The sequence below is a fragment of the Setaria italica genome, chromosome II, assembly GCF_000263155.2.
Source record: "Setaria italica strain Yugu1 chromosome II, Setaria_italica_v2.0, whole genome shotgun sequence".
NCBI lineage: Eukaryota > Viridiplantae > Streptophyta > Magnoliopsida > Poales > Poaceae > Setaria > Setaria italica.
The window spans coordinates 26,789,689-26,807,872 of record NC_028451.1 but is presented as its reverse complement, the minus strand read 5'-3'; the positions used below and the strand labels follow the sequence as shown (position 1 = coordinate 26,807,872).

Below are 18,184 nucleotides of genomic sequence, written 5' to 3'. Positions count from 1 at the left end.
AAAAGAGCACAAACCAAAATAGTGGTATCCGTAAAGATACAATAGACAACAATGGAAAAAAAGACAGATGCTATGGTGTCATTGAGGAGATATGGGAATTGAACTATGGACCTTTGAAAATCCCTCTGTTTCGGTGCCAATGGGTGAAACTTACTGGAGGAGGCATAATGACAGACAACCATGGGATGACAATAGTGGACCTCAACAAGATTGGATAGAGATGAACCATTCATCCTGGCCAATGATGTGACTCAAGTTTTCTTCGTGAAGGACATATCATGCAAACCAATAAGGAAGGGTGCTAATAAGTTCAAATGACCAGCCAAAGCGCCACATAGTTGTTCCAGAGGAAAGAAAAATCGTTGGAGTTTAGGACAAGACTGACATCGATTGGTTCAATGATCTTGCTCCATTTTCAATCAAGGTTAACCCAAGCATCCGTTAGCTAAAGAGGACGCTCCATGCTTACGCCGTGATCACAACCAAAGGACGTTCTTCAAGAGGAAGGTTATTAACGTTCTCTTAGATGATGTTGTGTAATGTATTAGAACCATTATGCTATGTTTTGTGGTTATCAACAAAGGAACAAATTAATGTAATAACGCATTGTAATGATATGTCATGTATCCGTTGGGTTTATTAACAATACTATTTGCAAAAATCTCACCCTATTAAATAAGAACTAATTTTTGCATGGTTAAAATATTAAATATTTTGATTTTTTTAGCAACATAAAATATTAAATAATAAATTTACGTACAATTAGGTACATGATTAAGTCATGGTAAATATGTTAATAACACTACAGGGACTATTCTTCTAAATTTTTGCATGGTCAAAATATCTATTTTTTGAATTTTAAAGTTAACATAAGATTATGACCATTATAACCTATTAGTAAGTTTAAATTAATAACTTTACTATGTTTGATATTTGATCGCATCTAATATTTTTGTAGTGTATATCTAATCAACATTAAGTTTTTTGCAATTTTTAGAATGTTATTTGATTTACTACGCAATAAATTAACACAATAGCAATTGTAAAAGAAAGAAAAATAAAAAGATGTTTAGGCGGGAACTCAAACAAAAGGATGCAACCCCTTTAGTACCGGGTGGTAGGTCCACCCGGTACTAAAGGGGTGGTTTTTGTTTCGCGCGTGCACCCCCTTTAGTACTAGGTGGTAGATACACCCGGTACTAAAGGGGGAGCCTTTGGTACCGGATGTTACCACCACTCGGTACTAAAGGGCATTAGTACTGGGTGGGGTTATTGCGCGGTACTAGGGGGGTTTAAAGTGCTAGCGCGATCTTCGTCCCCAACACTTAGCGCATTATGTCATCTAAATCCACGCGGCCGCCCCCGTCGCCATCGCCGCCGCCTCGCCTCGTCCACTGCCGTCGCCCCGCCTCATCCGCAGCGCGCCCTCGTCGCCACCCCCGTCGACCGCCACCTCCCCGCCTCGTTCGCCGCGCACCCTCGTCGCCGTCCCAACCCGTACGCCCTCGTTGCTGCCCCCGTACGCCCTCGTCGCCACCCCCATCGACCGCTACCGCCCCCAGCTCGTCGACCGCCACGTGCCCCCGGCCCCTCACTGCGTCGCCGCCGCCGTCCCCCACTCCGTCGCGCCTGCTCCTCCCTCATCCTGATGCCGCTGCTGGCTACTCCGCTAGCTGCTCCCCCGTCGACCGCCGCGCCCCTCCCACGCGACTGAACGCTGCCAGCCGTGGGCTCGCGTCTTCGCCGCTAACGTAAGCCCACGGTCGGCTGGCGTCATATTTTTTATCTTCTTTTATTTCTGCAGCATATGAAATTAGCTAGAAATTGTAGGAAAAAATGTTGAATTAGCTAGAAAATATAGAAAAATTCTTAAAGTAGCTAGGAATTATAAAAAATCCTGTTAATTCTTAGAAATGTATAAAAATAAGTGAAAATTACTTTGGTACTTTTAGAAAATCCTGTTAATTCTTGAAGTTGCTAGAAATTTTATGATGTTGTCATTCACTATTACAGAATTCATCAAATAGTTCAATCAATTATACAAATGTGCAATTCCTTGCAAATATTTTTGTAGTCAATTATTATATAAGTGTTTCATTCTTCTAGCAATTCACTGTAAATATTGTTGGTAGTCATTTATTCTAACAAAATTGTATTATATGAGTCATTTGTATTATATTAGTCATTTATATTGTAACAAATTGTATAAGTGTAGTCATTTATTGTTACAATGTATAAATATTAGTAATTTTATAAGTGTTTCATTCTTTTTGAAAATGTATAAGTATTAGTCATTCATTTTGGTAGTCATTTATTCTAGCAAAATTGTATAAGTTCTAGTAATTCTTAGATTAAATCCTACTGTTTGTTAGAATAAATCCTTTTATATTATACTAGTTACAATGGCACGATCAAAGGACGAGCAGGCTTGATTGGATGAGGAATACCTAATGAAGTTGATTGTTGAAGGTGGCACGAACGATCAACCAAACGAAGAGGTCGATCACAGCCAGACTGATATCTACCTCAACATGTCTAGTGATGGCAATGAGGAGCAACCAATTGCCGAGGAAGGCAATGATGGGCAACAAGGCGAGGTATAGCAATTATTATATGTAAACATGATTTGAATTCTCTACTTATCAAGATTATTAGAAATTAATAGTTATTTTATTTTCAGCCATCTGGATCAAGCAGCAGGCCTAAACAGAAACGAGGCAAGAAGAAGAAGAACTTAGAGGGCCGTATCATCATCACGAAAGTTGATGAAGATGGTGAACCAATTGCTTCACACAATGTTAAGATCAAATTGGTAAATCAAATTAGGTTTCTTATTAGAGATAACATCCTAATAAACTTTCTGAATTGGAAAAGCCTTGAAATCAATGATAGCGTCACTTCCACAAGCACGATCCCCATAAGCGTGGTCCCTAAGCGAGAGAAGAAAATGATATGGGATCAGATGAAAGAAAACTTCACGTTCGAAGGTGTAGATGAAGCAAAAATGAAAGATTGGAGTTTCAAGAAGGGTGCAATTGCTTTTCAGATGTACAAAAAAGAACCTGAACAAAGACTACATAAAGAAGGGGCTTACACCAGATTTCACGAAGCACCCGAAGTTAAGAGATCACTGGAATTCGTTTGTGCAGTTCAAGTAGTCGCAAAAGAGTAATAAGGCAACTAAAACCAACACCGACAATGTTAAGAAGAAGAAATACTTTCATCCTTTTGAACTAGGAGGTTACAAGAAGGGGATCATGAAATGGGAGAGGATGGAAGATGACGTAATTGCTAGGGGAATAGTACCGCAGATTCTCAAATGGCCGGAGCGAGCAAAGAATTGGTATTATGCTCATGGCAGCACGCTCAATCCCAAAGATGGATCATTTGTGTTCGGCTAAGAATTAAGAGAAGCAGCTATGAGGCTTGTTAACTTAATAAAGGCAACGAATGAACGATCTTTCATGCCTGATCGAGAGAAGGACGAGCTGACTATGGTACTAGGTAATCCAGAACACTCTGGATGTTGCTGAGGCAAAAGAGTAATTCCATGGAAGTTTGCCTTTCGTGAGCACATTGATTCCTATAGAAATTGCCAAAGAAGTAAGCCCGAATACGCACAACAGCTACGAGAGTTGCAGGAACATGTAGCTTTGACAGAGGTAAGAATGGAGCAAGCAATTGATCGACATGTGTCTCTAGCTCATAGCAAATAAGCTAGTGAACAAGCAACTGCAACATCAGAGGCTAATGTCGACGTAAGCCCCTCTCAGCGTTGAAGCAACGTCGCTTCCACGGAAGCCGCAGTTGAAGGATCTTCTGACATATTTGAGGAGAACCAATGCCACCCCATGGACGACATCACTCGTAAAGCCCCTTGTGAGCTTGTTACTCCCATGAAAAACAAGCTCATCGTGGTGGCTTATAGTATGGCTGAACAACTGACACAAGGCTAAATAATTCATGGTGTGGAGATTCCAGCTTGAAATTACGCCAAAGTTAGGGTGACCCGAGTGGTCGATGGTTGGGATGACCTGGAACTGGAGATCCCTAGAGGTGACGGGGAAAAGAATCTAGGAGAAGCCATCCATGGTTGGATTCTATGGTCTAAGCGCTACATAAGAATTACGCAGCTGAATCCCTCGACCTTGGGATCATCTCCTTAAGGCTCAAGGGCAAGATCACCTACGTCATTTGCCAGGGCACCCTCTCCACTACCAGATAGGGATCCTAGCATGAGTCCACCAGCTGACAGGGATCCTAGCATGATTCCACCTTCCCTTGTTATGAGCAAGGCTACACAAGGAAAGACGCCTTCAGTTCCGCCTACTGTGGCTATGAACAAGTAGAATAAGCCGAAGGAGAAGCAACCAAAGTCTAAGAAACCTTGTGATATGACTGATGCAGAACTCCACATAGTAGTGGATGCTGAGGTTAAAGTTCACTTCGCACCAAAACCTCCTGTGTAGATCCAGCACTTGATAGGATTAAACTTTAGGCTTTCATTAGAAGCATGGAGAAAAAGACAGAGAAACCACCGCTATTTGACTACGACCGACAAATAACAAAAGCTTTTCAGAAGAAGAAGAAAAGTGGGTCAAGTATTCCACAGCTCGGAATCCAATCCAACCAATCGATTGTCTCTCTTAAGGTGCTTTCGGAGTTTGATTAGAACCTGCTTCAATTCGCCAAAGATACAAATATTACCTCAGCTCAACTTCGAGGGGAGGATCACATTCCAAAGCACCCTAGGGCTGCTAAATGGATATATAAGTTAGGGAAACCTCTTGTATAGCCGCAATGGTGGACCATCTTCCAACGAAGATGTACAAATTGCACCAATGATACATGGAGGCTTCAACCAATGGTTTACTCATGCTCGAAGTTCGAATTGGAGATCAACATTATTTCCATGGGGAAGATATTATAAATGTGTTGCTGGAGGAACTCTATTACCTTTACAATCAAGACGCACTTGACAAGTCACTCATTAGTTCCTGAATTATGTAAGTCTTTAATTTGCTCTAACTTCAAAATCCCTGCTCTAGTCATTGTGCGATGTCTTAACTCCTATTCAATTTTGTATTATGCAGGATGGAGATTGAAACTTGTCGGAGAAAATGATATTATGACATAGGCTTTATGGACTCGAATATTATAAATGAGTGAACTCTGAGAGATAGACCAAATCGGTCCTTGAAGAACATATATAAGTTTCTCGACAACCAACATTACAAGAAGTACATACTTCTTCTACCATACAAATTCAAATGAGCGTGTTTTTCATCTCTTTTTTTTTCGAACTAGCAATTAAACATAAGACTAACTAGATTTGGCTATACATATATGTACAGCTTCCACTGAATACTCCTTGTTGTCGTGGTTGATCGAAGCGTGGTCTATGTCATGGACTCTTTGAGGAAACCAAGAGGTCAGTACAAAAACCTTATAGACATTATCAACAAAGCATGGGCTCGATTCCGTTGACATCACGCGGGTGAATTCAAGGAGGAACTTGATTTGAAGCCTGAATTCCCGGTATGTATTGAATTTCCACATCTCGTGATACTTTTTTGAACACAACAAATATTTCATAACTTCTTTTGCTATATATATATAATGTTTGAGACACGATCCAGGGAATAATTTATGCGGATACTACGTATGTGAGTTCATCCATAACTTTGTAGGTTCGAAGCATGTGACCGACCACGAAATCAGAGTACGTAGACAAAATTCTTAACAATAAATTAGTTCTAATTGTGCATACCCATTGATCTACTATATGATAACCTTTGCCAATGACACAGATGAAAGACATAAAGGCAGCACTCCTCGAGAATGAAAAAATCAGGGCAATTCAAGAACAACTCTGTGGATTTTTTTTTGGACGAGGCAGTAAATCCAGCGGGGGAGTTCCATAATGATGGATCAAATCTGCATCACGTCAGGACTCGGGTTCAGAATACTTGATCCAAAATGTTGAACTTGGAAATTTGATGCAATATAATATTATTCATATATGTGTATGCACAATATGTCTATATAAAATATTATATCAAACGTAATATTATAGATAAATACAACTTTATATATATTAGCGTATTAGAACTTAAAGGAAACAAATATAAAATACTTATATAGAATAAAGAAAATAAGAAAATAAGAAAAGAAACAGAAAAAAATAAATTAGTACCGGTTGGTCCGGTACTGAAGGTCGGTTATTTTAACTGGTATTAAAAGCTCCCTTTTAGTACCGAACTAACAATATCGATTGCACAACTAGTACTAGTACTAAAGGTGGGTTACGAACCGGTACTGATACGGCTTTCCTGTCCTCTCCCGTTCCCCGCCCAGTCCGGCGGCATCCAGCCGGACGATCGATTGTTGTTCTACTGCACCCACCCGAACCGGGCCGAAAACCGTTTCAGCTTTCCAACTCAGCCCCCTACCTAGCGTTTCCCTTTCCCCTCCCGCACCGCGCGCGCGGCTCCATGCGCGGGCCGTCACCTCGGCACGCCGCCGGGCGCGCACCTCGCCGCGCCACGCATGCAATCCACACCCAACCGCTCGCTTGTCCGGCGCGCACTCCAGCCTTTGGTCCCAGCCTGCCTGCGCGCGCTCCGCGCAGGGGGTATCCAGCAGCCATCCAAAAACGGGCGGCGTGCCGATGCCGTCGGCTGGCATCGCCTGGCAGCCCGCCCACCGCTTTCCAGCAAACGACGCCGGCCGGCCGGCACAAACGCTTCTTCAGTTGGCTGTTGCAGGTGAGGACGGGTCGACGGCCGACGCCTGTTCACCGGAGCGAGTCATCACTGAGAGCAATGCAAAGCAGCCAACGGAACTTTTTGTTTGGGGCGGGCAAAAGCGTCAGTTTGGAAACTTTGGAGCCGGGAAGGCGCCATAATTTTTTTTCCCTTTTCTCTCCGGGCGCCAGGCCGCCTCGGGACCAAGCCAAATGCCACGAGGACGTCGCGTTTCACACCTGGACTCGCACACTGACACAGTGACCTCTGGCTGTGGCTGGCGGGAGGGCCGCTCCGGTTCTCGTGGACTGGCCTGGCCGGGCTGATTCGTTCGCAGCGGCTGCTACTACTGGAGCCTAGAGAGAGGCCTACGAGGCTAGGCACTGCGCGACACATGCTCCTGGACACGGTGCTGTGAACCCATGACACGAAACGGAGGGCCCTTCCACGGCGCGGTGCATGGCCGGGGCCGTACGGCGCCGGAGTAACCGCACAGCGACCGGTGGAGAAGCCGCGCGCGGCCGAGGAGGGGGCTGGGCCTTCGCTGCAACATGCTTCCCGCATTTCTCAAACCTGATCGAACCGGCCTCTCCCTGTGGCATGCTAAGGTCACACAGATCACGCATCCCAAAGGATGCTTGTTACTTTGGGGAAAGAAAAACCCAGCCACTACTTCAACTAGCCGATGCAGTAATTTTGAGTAAAATCATGCTACCGAATCAATTAACGCATACTAGGAATCGTTCGACTTGTATCTTCTAAGAGTAAAACCGTGCTATTGAACTTCAAGCATGGCAAATGGCTTCGGAGTATTTTAATTCACTAGCCTTAGAAGAACATTCGAATTTGAGATAAAAAATAAAGCTAATAAAATCTCGTGTGCCTTACACGTTCAAAAGATATTTTAAATAAAACATTGGCTCAAAATATACTACTTAACACTTCCACGCATTCTAAAAAAAATAATCTAGGTACATGTTTCCTCTTTTGTTGAGATAAGTGTACATGCATCCGATTGCTGAACAAAAAATGCCACTTAGAATTTTTTTATATATTTCCACATGCAAGAAAAAAAATACAACGACACCTATTTTGCGGCGACTTGACTTCTCTTACTTTGGCAAGCCAACTCATCGCTTACTTGAATCACACCACCATTATCTCTAACGTCATTTGTCGCTACTACATAAATTCATTGATAACGTCTTTGATACCGACAAGTGCTTTAAAATTGACCTAGCAAGTAGAGTAGTCGATTAAATACGCAGTGACAACTGTACTGTGGTGACCTACTGAAGAAACGTATCCTTTGCAATTCACTTGGTACACCATGCTATTTCCATCGAAAATACATCTAGCCACCTCACACAAGCCAACTCATCGAAATAACCTTAATTGGCATGGTTAGTGACATGTTTTGTGCTGAATAACTATTTGGGTGTACACTCTCGGGTCCCCTAGCAAAAAACTCTCTCCTTTCAATGTGCACTTTTCTCTAAGAGACAAAACCAGGGAGCCTTCCAATCCTGCGACCGCAAGGCAACTCCCTCCTTAAACCTCCCCCACCCCACACTCCCCACTCTCTCCACCAGACCGCCACCGGGCGCCATGGCTGCCACCCGCCTCCTCCTCGCGTTCCTGCTTCTCCTGCTCCAGGCCATTGCGGCGGCCTCCTCCGACGCCGCCCACCTCCTCGCCGCGAGGTCCGTGCTCCGCGACCCCACCGGCGCGCTCGCCAGCTGGGGCGCTGGCTCTGGCCGCGGCTTGCCGTGCCGCTGGGCGCGCGTTTCCTGCGCCAACAACTCCGCCGCGGCCGTCGCCGGGCTCGACCTCTCCAAACTCTCCCTCGGCGACGGCTTCCCGGCCGCGCTCTGCTCCTTGCGCTCCCTGGAGCACCTCGACCTCTCCGCGAACGAGTTCGTGGGCCCGCTGCCGGCCTGCCTCGCCGCGCTCCCGGTGCTCGCGCACCTCAACCTCGCCGGGAACAGCTTCTCCGGCGAGGTTCCGCCGGAGTGGGGCGCCGGGTTCCGGTCGCTCCTCGTGCTGAACCTGGTCCAGAACCTTCTCTCCGGCGAGTTCCCGGCGTTCTTGGCCAACCTCACCGGCCTCCAGGAGTTCAGCCTCGCCTACAACCTGTTCTCGCCATCGCCATTGCCGATGAAGATTGGCGACCTCGCCGACCTCCGCGTGCTGTTCGTCGCCAACTGCTCCCTCAATGGTACCATCCCTGCTTCCATCGGAAAGTTAAAGAATCTTGTCAATTTGGACCTCTCAAGGAACAGCATCCACGGCGAGATTCCAAGAAGTATTGGGAATTTGAGTTCTCTGGAGCAGATCGAGCTCTTCGCGAACCAGCTCTCCGGGAGTATTCCGGTGGGGTTTGGAGGCCTCAAGAGGCTCCACTCACTGGACTTCTCCATGAACGGGCTCACTGGGGATATACCGGAGGACATGTTCGCGGCTCCGAGCCTTGCCAGTGTGCACATGTACCAGAACAATCTGTCCGGTCACTTGCCGGCGACGCTGGGGACGGCGCAAAGTCTGTACGACCTGAGGATTTTCGCCAACCAGCTTTCCGGGCCGTTGCCGCCGGAGTTTGGAAAGAATTGCCCCCTCATGTTCCTGGACACGTCGGACAACGGGCTGTCAGGTCCAATTCCGGCGACGCTTTGCGCTTCCGGGAAGCTAAAGCAGCTCATGCTACTGGACAATGAGTTTGAAGGCGCCATTCCGGTGGAATTGGGGCAATGCCGCACACTGATCAGAGTGCGGCTGTCGAGCAATAGGCTGTCCGGTCCGGTGCCGCTGGAATTCTGGGGATTGCCGGGTGTCTACTTGCTGGAGCTTAGTGGCAACGCACTGTCGGGGACGGTTGACCCTGCCATTGCTGGTGCCAAGAATCTATCCAAGCTGCTCCTGCAGGACAACCGGTTCACTGGTGCTCTGCCTGCCAAGCTGGGTACACTGACCAATCTGCAAGAGTTCAAGGCTTCAAACAATTGCTTCTCCGGGCCACTGCCGCCGTCACTCGCCAACCTTTCCTTGCTTGACAATCTTGATCTGAGCCACAATTCTTTCTCTGGAGAGATCCCAAGGGATTTTGGTAAGTTGAAGCAATTGTCACAGCTGTACCTTTCGGATAACCACCTCAGTGGGGACGTCCCTTCAGAGCTTGGGGACATTATTGGGATGAATACGCTTGATTTGTCGAACAATGAGCTTTCCGGTCAGCTGCCTGTGCAGCTGCAGAATCTCAAGTTGACTCATTTCAACATATCCTATAACAAGCTCTCAGGGACTTTACCCGTTCTCTTCAACGGATTACAGTACCAAGAAAGCTTCTTGGGTAACCCTGGCCTGTGCCATGGGTTCTGTCAGAGCAATGGGGATCCCGATGCCAAAGGACACAACACTATCAAATTGATTGTCTACATCTTCATTGCTGCTGCGATAATCCTACTCATTGGCCTTGCTTGGTTCGGTTACAAGTGCAGGTTGCACAAGATCAATGCTTCTGAATTGGATGATGGAAAGTCCAGCTGGGTGCTCACATCCTACCACAGGGTGGATTTCAGTGAGAGGGACATTGTGAATAGCCTTGACGAGAGCAATGTGATTGGCCAGGGTGGTGCAGGCAAGGTGTACAAGGCTGTTGTCGGGCCTGAGGGCGAAGCCATGGCTGTCAAGAAACTCTGGCCTGTCGGTGTGGCAAGCAAAAGGATAGACTCATTTGAGGCTGAGGTTGCCACACTAAGCAAAGTTCGGCACAGGAACATTGTAAAGCTTGCCTGTAGCATCACAAACACAGTCTGCAGGTTGCTTGTATACGAGTACATGCCAAATGGTAGCCTGGGGGATATGCTTCACAGTGCAAAACGCAGCATCTTGGATTGGCCGATGAGGTATAAGATTGCTGTTAACGCTGCTGAAGGACTCTCCTACTTGCACCATGACTGCGAGCCCCCAATTGTCCATCGAGATGTGAAGTCAAACAACATCTTGCTTGATGCGGAGTATGGTGCCAAGGTTGCAGATTTTGGGGTTGCAAAGACTATTGGGGATGGTCCGGCCACCATGTCAGTCATCGCAGGATCGTGTGGGTACATCGCACCTGGTGAGTTGTTGATGCTTAATCATAGTTCTGCATTTTTCCATAAGTAGTTGTTGTGCTTCGCCTTTTTTAATTTGTGCTTTTCCAGAGTATCTTTTTCATCACTTGCTCTATATAGTTTTTGAAATGTCTTCTAGTAAACTGAACATACAGTTTAGAGCTGACATATATCGCATATTAGTTCTTATGCCCGAGTGATATGTTGTGCACTGCAGAGTATGCTTACAGTCTCCATGTGACTGAAAAGAGTGACATATATAGCTTTGGTGTGGTGATTTTGGAGCTTGTCACCGGTATGAAGCCGATGGCACCAGAGATTGGCGAGATGGACCTTGTGACGTGGGTGTCTGCCAATATTGCGCAGAACGGGCTGGAGTCTGTGCTCGATCACACTCTCTCTGAGGCTGAGCAGTTCAAGGATGAGATGTGCAAGGTTCTCAAGATTGCACTACTCTGCGTCTTGAACGTTCCAAAAAGCCGTCCACCAATGAGGGCCGTGGTGAAGATGCTGCTGGAGGTCAAGGAAGAGAACAAGCCGATGCTGAAGTTGGCACCTCTGTCCATCTGACCTGAGGCAAACCCATCTGAAGAATAATGAATAAAAGTTGTGTTTGATCTTCTTGGATAATGTACTCCATACCATTTGGCATCATATCTGATCCTGAGAAGTGCATTCCTGATAGCAGCTAGCTAGTTCTGAAACATCGCCAAAGCTTGTAACTTTACTAGCCTTTTGCTCTGAATGAAAAGTTCTGGTTGCTATCAATCTGTCCTGTGGCAAATATTTGGTGTTCATGACTGGGTAGTGCTATTGTGGTGGTCTACTTTCATCTTTTTGTGCTTAGGCGCTTAGCTTTCCAAACCTTTCCACCCAGAACTGGTAAGATACTTTGGAACATCTTGTGGAAATGCTGGTGTTTAATGAACTAAAACTTGCATGGATCACAACCTGACTATAGAAAACATGATACCTTTATGCTGATGCAACAATTGGCGAGTTTTGAACAAAATAGTTCAATTTCCATGGAATTTATGAAAAATGTGGACAATTTTCACCATTTTAACTCCCATCTAAACATGCTACAGTACGTCAGGTACTAACCAATGATTGCCTCAGACGTTTTTTCTTAAAATATGCAGCATATTTTAACGAACACTTGTGACAGTGATTGGAATTTATTTTTGGTAATTCACTGATTGGATTGGAGTAAGACTGTTGGTCCCATTGCTTCTTTTGTGACAGTGTCCAGCTTTCATGGCGGCTGCAGTAGAAACAGGAAGAACAAAGGCTGCACAGTACCTACCCTTTTGCCATGCCCCGTGGCTGTGTGGATTCAGATGTTGCGGATTTTCCGTCTCCTTTTGCAGCTCGAAATCATTTGGCCGTGCCACTGACACTGTTATAATGTGGAATGACAGAACTACTAGAACCTGCACATGTCTGATTGGCAGCGTAATAGCCAGAAGCTTCAGTTATGCATGGCAATTTATTTTTCACCATGTTACCAACTATATATATGAATCTAAAAAAACCCAACTCTTCTGTTCTTGTTCGTCTGGCAATAACACGTGGTACTTTTATCATCCTACAAACAGAAAGTTGCATGGACAGCACATTTTCTTTCAGTGGCAAGAACTTGATCGAAATACAGGCCTATAGTTCTGAAGACATGAGGAGCCCAACTGTCCATGAGTTCTTTGTAGGACAGTAGGACCAGTGTGCCTAGACAAACGAATTGACCTTTGCGGCTTCTCATTGCATGAATTGACAGGATGATTGCGTGCTCAGTGCCTAGCACTTTAGCTTTAGCTTCTTCTATGTTACTACTTTCTTAATTTTATTTTTGTGGTTGCACATTCTACGCCTTCTTTTATTTTCTTCCTTTGTGTTGTTATCAGTTATCACCCTTTCGGTAACCATGCACAAATGTGTAACCTAGAGGAGGAAACAGTCCAATGCAAGCGCACACTTTAATTGATAATATACTCCACTCATGATCTGCACTAGTGGAATAGTACAGATGGATCTAAAAAAATTGCACTGAACTGCTCAACTGCAGATATTACTGAAAAGGTCAAAATTAACTCAACTGTGCCTGTTCGTTAGACAATCAACTGATGTTCTGTGTAAATTTCAGGCAGGAGTAAGAACTGCACTCTCTGCAATGAACATTAGAATGGAAGTGCATGATCTGCATGGAGCCCATTGAGATGTCACTCATGGACCCCGACAACCCCCCCCCCCCCCCCCCCCCCCCCGGGGAATGAATCCATGATTGAAACTGGAGAATAGCATGCTTGTGGGCTCCATGAATCTCTTCTTGACGAAAGGCACCTCTACCCCACTAGGGTTCTAGGAGCTGCAATCTTGGACTTCTCAGACCTTCAGCAGCCAATGAAACGCAAGTGCCGGCGGAATCCTGTGATTGCCAACCATGATGGCCAAAACCAACACAATCGAAACAATGGAAAAGCAACAAAAGAAAGGTAACTTATGCTGTGAAATATTATAGGAGTAAATGTAAGTGAGAAGAAAAGCAATAGTTGGAGCACTTGCTGCTTGGTTTGAGGACTCAAAGAGCCAAAGAGGGATGCATTGCCGTTTCCTTTTTTCTAGCCTTTTGACATGGCCCACTCCAGATGTGAACGCACGAACCCATTGCCTGCGTTGTCAAGGTGGTCATCATGCATGCATGCCTTTGTTTGTTTATCTTCCATGCAACACTGATAATTTAAGCTTACCTGGCGTTCGGTTGTGATTTTTTGCTGCTGATTCAATAGTGTTCTGTGAGAGAGAATAAGCTACTGATAAGCTGGCTGAAAAGGGCAGCCGAACACGCTGCGTCCCAAATTACTATTCGTTTTGGCTTTTCTAGATACCTAGCTTTTGCTACATATCTAGCTTTTCCAAATTAATATGAATCTAGATGTATGTATGTAGATGTAGCAAAAGCTAGGTATCTAAAAAACCAAAACGAATAGTAATTTGGAACGGAGGGAGTAGTTTGGAAACAAAAAATATGTTGTTGTGGAAAATCCAAAGAATAACCATCCAACACAAAATAATGTTGGCATACTTAATATGGTGCCCTGATCCTCAAATTCGAAATTTAGAGAAAATCAGGAAATTGGGCAACAACCCTTACCCAATGTTTGTGTCGCGAGTTGAATTTGGCACGTGATACATGCTTGATGCATCTTGTAAGTTCCCGTCTGAGATTGTTGCTAATATCTTACCAATAGAGGCTCGGAGCTATTGCCATGGCACACACGCTACGCCGTCTTGGTTTATTCTTATGTAGTCTATTGCATGTACAAAACCATGGCAATGCCTTTTGCTGCTCTTTTGTCATGGCCCCTCCCCTCCAAAAATGTGAACTTGCCATGCGTAACCATGATGCATGCTTTTTATTTCTTTATCTTCCATGCGAATACTGGCATACCGCAACTGGCTGTGCACTAATTTTTAAACTCGTCATTTGGTGTAAAATCCTAAGATTTGACAAATCCAGCTGCTGACGTGACTGAGCTTGACTGTAGAAATTTTGCTGCTGATGGCGCCACTGAAAAGCATATTGGAAAATTTACTGTTTGTCGAGCAAGCACTGATGGGCGGCATGACATTCAGAAAGACAGAAAGTCAGGCTCCGTCCTGATGATTGATGATGCAGTAGTAAGAGTGAGTATCTTCTCTTTCCTTTTCGTTTCAACCCAACTAGCTAGGGAACCGTGGAATTCTGCACTAGGAATTCTTCTCGTCCGGAGGGACGCACATCCGAAATGCCCTCCGCCTGCCTGTCTCCGAGAGTAGGCGTGCAGCAGCAGGGATTGATTCATGGACGGAGTGGCATGGCGATGCTGGGGCCTGGGGGTTGCCTTGCTGCGCTCCACGACACAACATCATTGCTTGACATCAACTCAAACGGCCTTCCAGTCTCGTGTGAAAGAACCCGGGCCGGGCCTCTAGTCTTCTCTCATGATGCTCTCGCACACATACTACATAGCCTAGTTGGCCCGGTCCATATGCCTTGCTTCACAGCAGGTCCGGCCCAAATTAGAGAGCGCATACTACATTTTTGCAATAAGTCTAGGCGTACCTGCAAAATTAAAAAAGAGTGAAGGAGCAGGTACTAACCTGGAAACGGTATTGCCCAGAAAAGTATATAAGGTTCTCACATGAATGTGAATGGGTTTTTGCCTCGCGAAAGGTCCTTGTGCAGTTCTGCTAAGAAAGCGAAACTACAGCAGACCACGAAATTAACAGAATTCTTAACCAACCTTATAAATGACATAAGAAGCACGGACGTCTTGTCTGGGTGGTGTAGTTGGTTATCACGTTAGTCTCACACACTAAAGGTCCCCAGTTCGAACCTGGGCTCAGACATTGATTTTTCTCATTTTTGCACTTCTTTTATTTTTACGCACCTTTTTGTATTGCGCTTGTTCTTTGGTTATGTTGTCCAAAATGCCTTGCAGTTTTTTTTCCTATGTTTGTTTTTTTCTATATGGAAACATCATATTTGCTCTGCTGCCCGGGATGTACACCCCTTTTGTGGTGGTGAAGAAAACAGCAGCTCTTGCAAACACACGCACACCCACACGAGAGCGCAACGGCAGTCACGAGATGAAGGTGGAGCCGGACATATGCTCCACGACGACGAGACGAGAGAGACCTGCCCGTGCATCGCTGATTCTGCGGGTTTCCCGAGACCACCTGCCCGCCGATCACATCACATCAGCCCAGCCGGGCTCGTCGATCCTACTACAGCTTGCGCAGGCCGCGGGCACCGTTCGTCCATCCGCCCCGAACCCCAAACCTTCCGGACGCGCAGATGCGTGTCGCCCGGGCGGCGCCACAGCTCTCGGCTCGCCGCGCGTGCCCCGCCGGTTCCCTCGCCGAGCATCCCAACAGCTGGAGCGCGCCAGCAGTCAGCCGCGCTGTCCTGTCCTTCCACGCTCCAGGTCTGGTGCCCTGCCCTGCGCGCTGTCCCTCCGTCCGCCTCTCTTTCCTGCTGAGTTCCAGCGGAACTTTCTGAGGAGCGTTCACGCTCGCAAACGTTGACGCATTAGGAGGAGGATGGGATTAACATGTGCGTGCACCTATGCAAATTTTTAGTTCGAGAAAAATCTCCGAGGGGCGTGCGCTTGTAGTTTTGTTAGGAGTGAGAGAAAAATCGGCTCTTCCTTGTCCGACTGATTACCGTCACCTTTTCAGCGCCCAATTTCAGCATTAGCGTGCTCAATCTCCACCAAACCTGAAAAAATCCTGGGCTGGTGGACACATGCGTGTATGATGCGTGTATGATTTCAATCAGGAAATCAAGCCAGATTGTCCGGAGATTACAAATCATTCTTTTCAAATCCGATCCGATTGAGTAAAATGGTTGCACGACCTGTTTCTCATCAGAGGCACAGGAATTCCACAGGTGTGTTCGATTTGTTCAGAACGACGTGCTGTCCCCCGTTGCTCTTTTTTCTTTTCAGATGATCTGTTGTTTTTCGAGACAAGATTAGCTTCATTCCACGATTGGATCCGCATCGAATTCTTCTTGTCTGACCATCTCAGCCTTAGATGGTTTGAACACCCTTTTCATCCGAAATGGTATCCGGATCGAATTCCGGTTACACCATAATAATAATTAATCTAAGCGCTCCTCTGAACTTTGATTCAGGGAGAAATACAGCCAAAAAATGATTCCAAAAAAAGAAAAAACTATTAGTACAATTACTAGCTACAACTACATCCCCCAGTCTTTTTTGTGCATCATCCCGCTGTACTACTACCACGGAGCGTGAGCGAGCGAGCGCTAGTGGTTCTTCCGGCGGAGGTCGACGACGACGACGGAGACGTTGTCGGCGCTGCGCCTGGCGAGGGCCAGCTTGGTGAGCAGCGCGGCGGCCTCGGCGCACCACTTCTCCCTGCCCCTGCGGAGGCAGGCGCGCGCCACCTCGCAGGCGGCCTCGTTGCTCACCACGTCCCACAGCCCGTCGCTGGCCAGGATGAGGCACTCGTCGTCCTCGACGAGGTCCGTCACCGTCACCTCGGGCACCGACGACACGTACGGCTTGAGGTACCCGTCCCCGATGGCGCGGGACATGGCCAGCACGCCCAGCACCCGCGCGCCCTCCCAGAAGATGACGCGCCCGCCCGCGGACTCGATCCGCTCCTGCTCGTCGGGCCGGTCGGGCTTGTGGTCCGAGGACAGCGGCACCGGCGCCGCGCCGCCGCCGCCGCGGCAGAGCACCGCGCGGGAGTCGCCGCAGTGGGCGACCACCACCCGGCGCTCCTCCACGACGGCCACCACGGCCGTGGAGCCCACGTGGTCGCGCTTGTGCGCGTCGCAGCGGCAGCTGGCGCTGGCGGTCGCCGCGGCGCGACCACCGGCGGAGGCCACCTCGGCGTCCATCCGCGCGAAGCACCGCTCCATCGCCTCGGTCCAGGCCGCGGGCTCCCGCGGCAGCGCCGCCCCGTCGCCGCCGGTGGACAGCTCCTCGGCGAGCAGGTCGTGCATCCGGTCCCGGCACGCCTCGGCGACGTGGGAGCAGCCGTGGCCGTCGAACACCCCGTAGAAATCGCACCTCCCGCTCCCGACGGCGGGGCGCCCCTCGTCCACAGCAGCGGAGGGCGCGACGAACGCCTCGCGCACGGACACGGCGTCCTCCATCTCCCTCCTGCGGCCGGCCACCGAGGCCGCCCCGTGCTTCCGCGCCACGAGCAGCTCCCCCGCGTCGACGCGGCGCTTCCTCGTGGCCGCGACGGCCTCGGCCGACCCAGGCGCCACCGCCGCCGCCGCGGCGGCGTGCTTCCACCTCCCGGCCTCCCCTGCCCGACGCCTCCTCTCGGCGCGCGCCCTCGCCCGGGCCTCCGCCTCCGGCCCAGCCACCGCCGCCGCCACCGCTGCGGCCGCCGAGTCGCAGCACACCTGCGCCATCGACATCAACCAGCAGCACCCCACCCAACCTCGAAGCTTCCCCGGCCTTACCCACCAGCAGCGAGTTCCGAGAAGAAAGAATACACAATACACGACCGGCGAGAGAGTTGAGAGAGGGTCCCCCGGTGCCGTGCGCCCATCTTAAAGCCCCCCGGCCGGCGCGGGAGGGGGGGCGCGTGGCGGGGCGCGCGGCCCCTGAGGCGGGGCCCGACAGCTGGGGTGGCGCCCACCGCATCTGGGCCGTCCACGTCCCCCCGCACGGGCTCGCCGCGCCCGACACGTCCACCCGCCGCTGTTCAGCCCGGGCGCGACACGTGACGCTGTCACGCCGGGTTGGTCATAAGCACGCACACCACCCGCATTATTAACGCGCACCTCATGGTGTAATCTAATCA

General features: G+C 48.2%; 2 protein-coding genes and 1 non-coding gene across 3 annotated transcripts; 2 read left to right on the top strand and 1 right to left on the bottom strand.

The window, feature by feature from the left end:
- Positions 1–8,312: 8,312 nt before the first annotated feature.
- LOC101786134 (receptor-like protein kinase HSL1) lies at positions 8,313–11,565 on the top strand. Its single transcript, XM_004959321.2, has 2 exons — positions 8,313–10,860; positions 11,073–11,565. The coding sequence occupies exons 1-2, from the start codon at positions 8,355–8,357 to the stop codon at positions 11,423–11,425; spliced, it is 2,859 nt and encodes a 952-aa protein (XP_004959378.1). The 5' UTR covers positions 8,313–8,354; the 3' UTR covers positions 11,426–11,565.
- Positions 11,566–15,167: 3,602 nt separating this feature from the next.
- Positions 15,168–15,241, top strand: TRNAV-CAC. Its single transcript has one exon. It is a non-coding gene; the product is annotated as a tRNA-Val (tRNA).
- Positions 15,242–16,228: 987 nt separating this feature from the next.
- On the bottom strand, positions 16,229–17,884 carry LOC101753735 (probable protein phosphatase 2C 68). The gene has a single exon (XM_004956533.4). It carries the CDS (start codon positions 17,793–17,795, stop codon positions 16,665–16,667), a length of 1,131 nt encoding a protein of 376 aa, XP_004956590.1. The 5' UTR covers positions 17,796–17,884; the 3' UTR covers positions 16,229–16,664.
- Between the last annotated feature and the right edge of the window lie 300 nt (positions 17,885–18,184).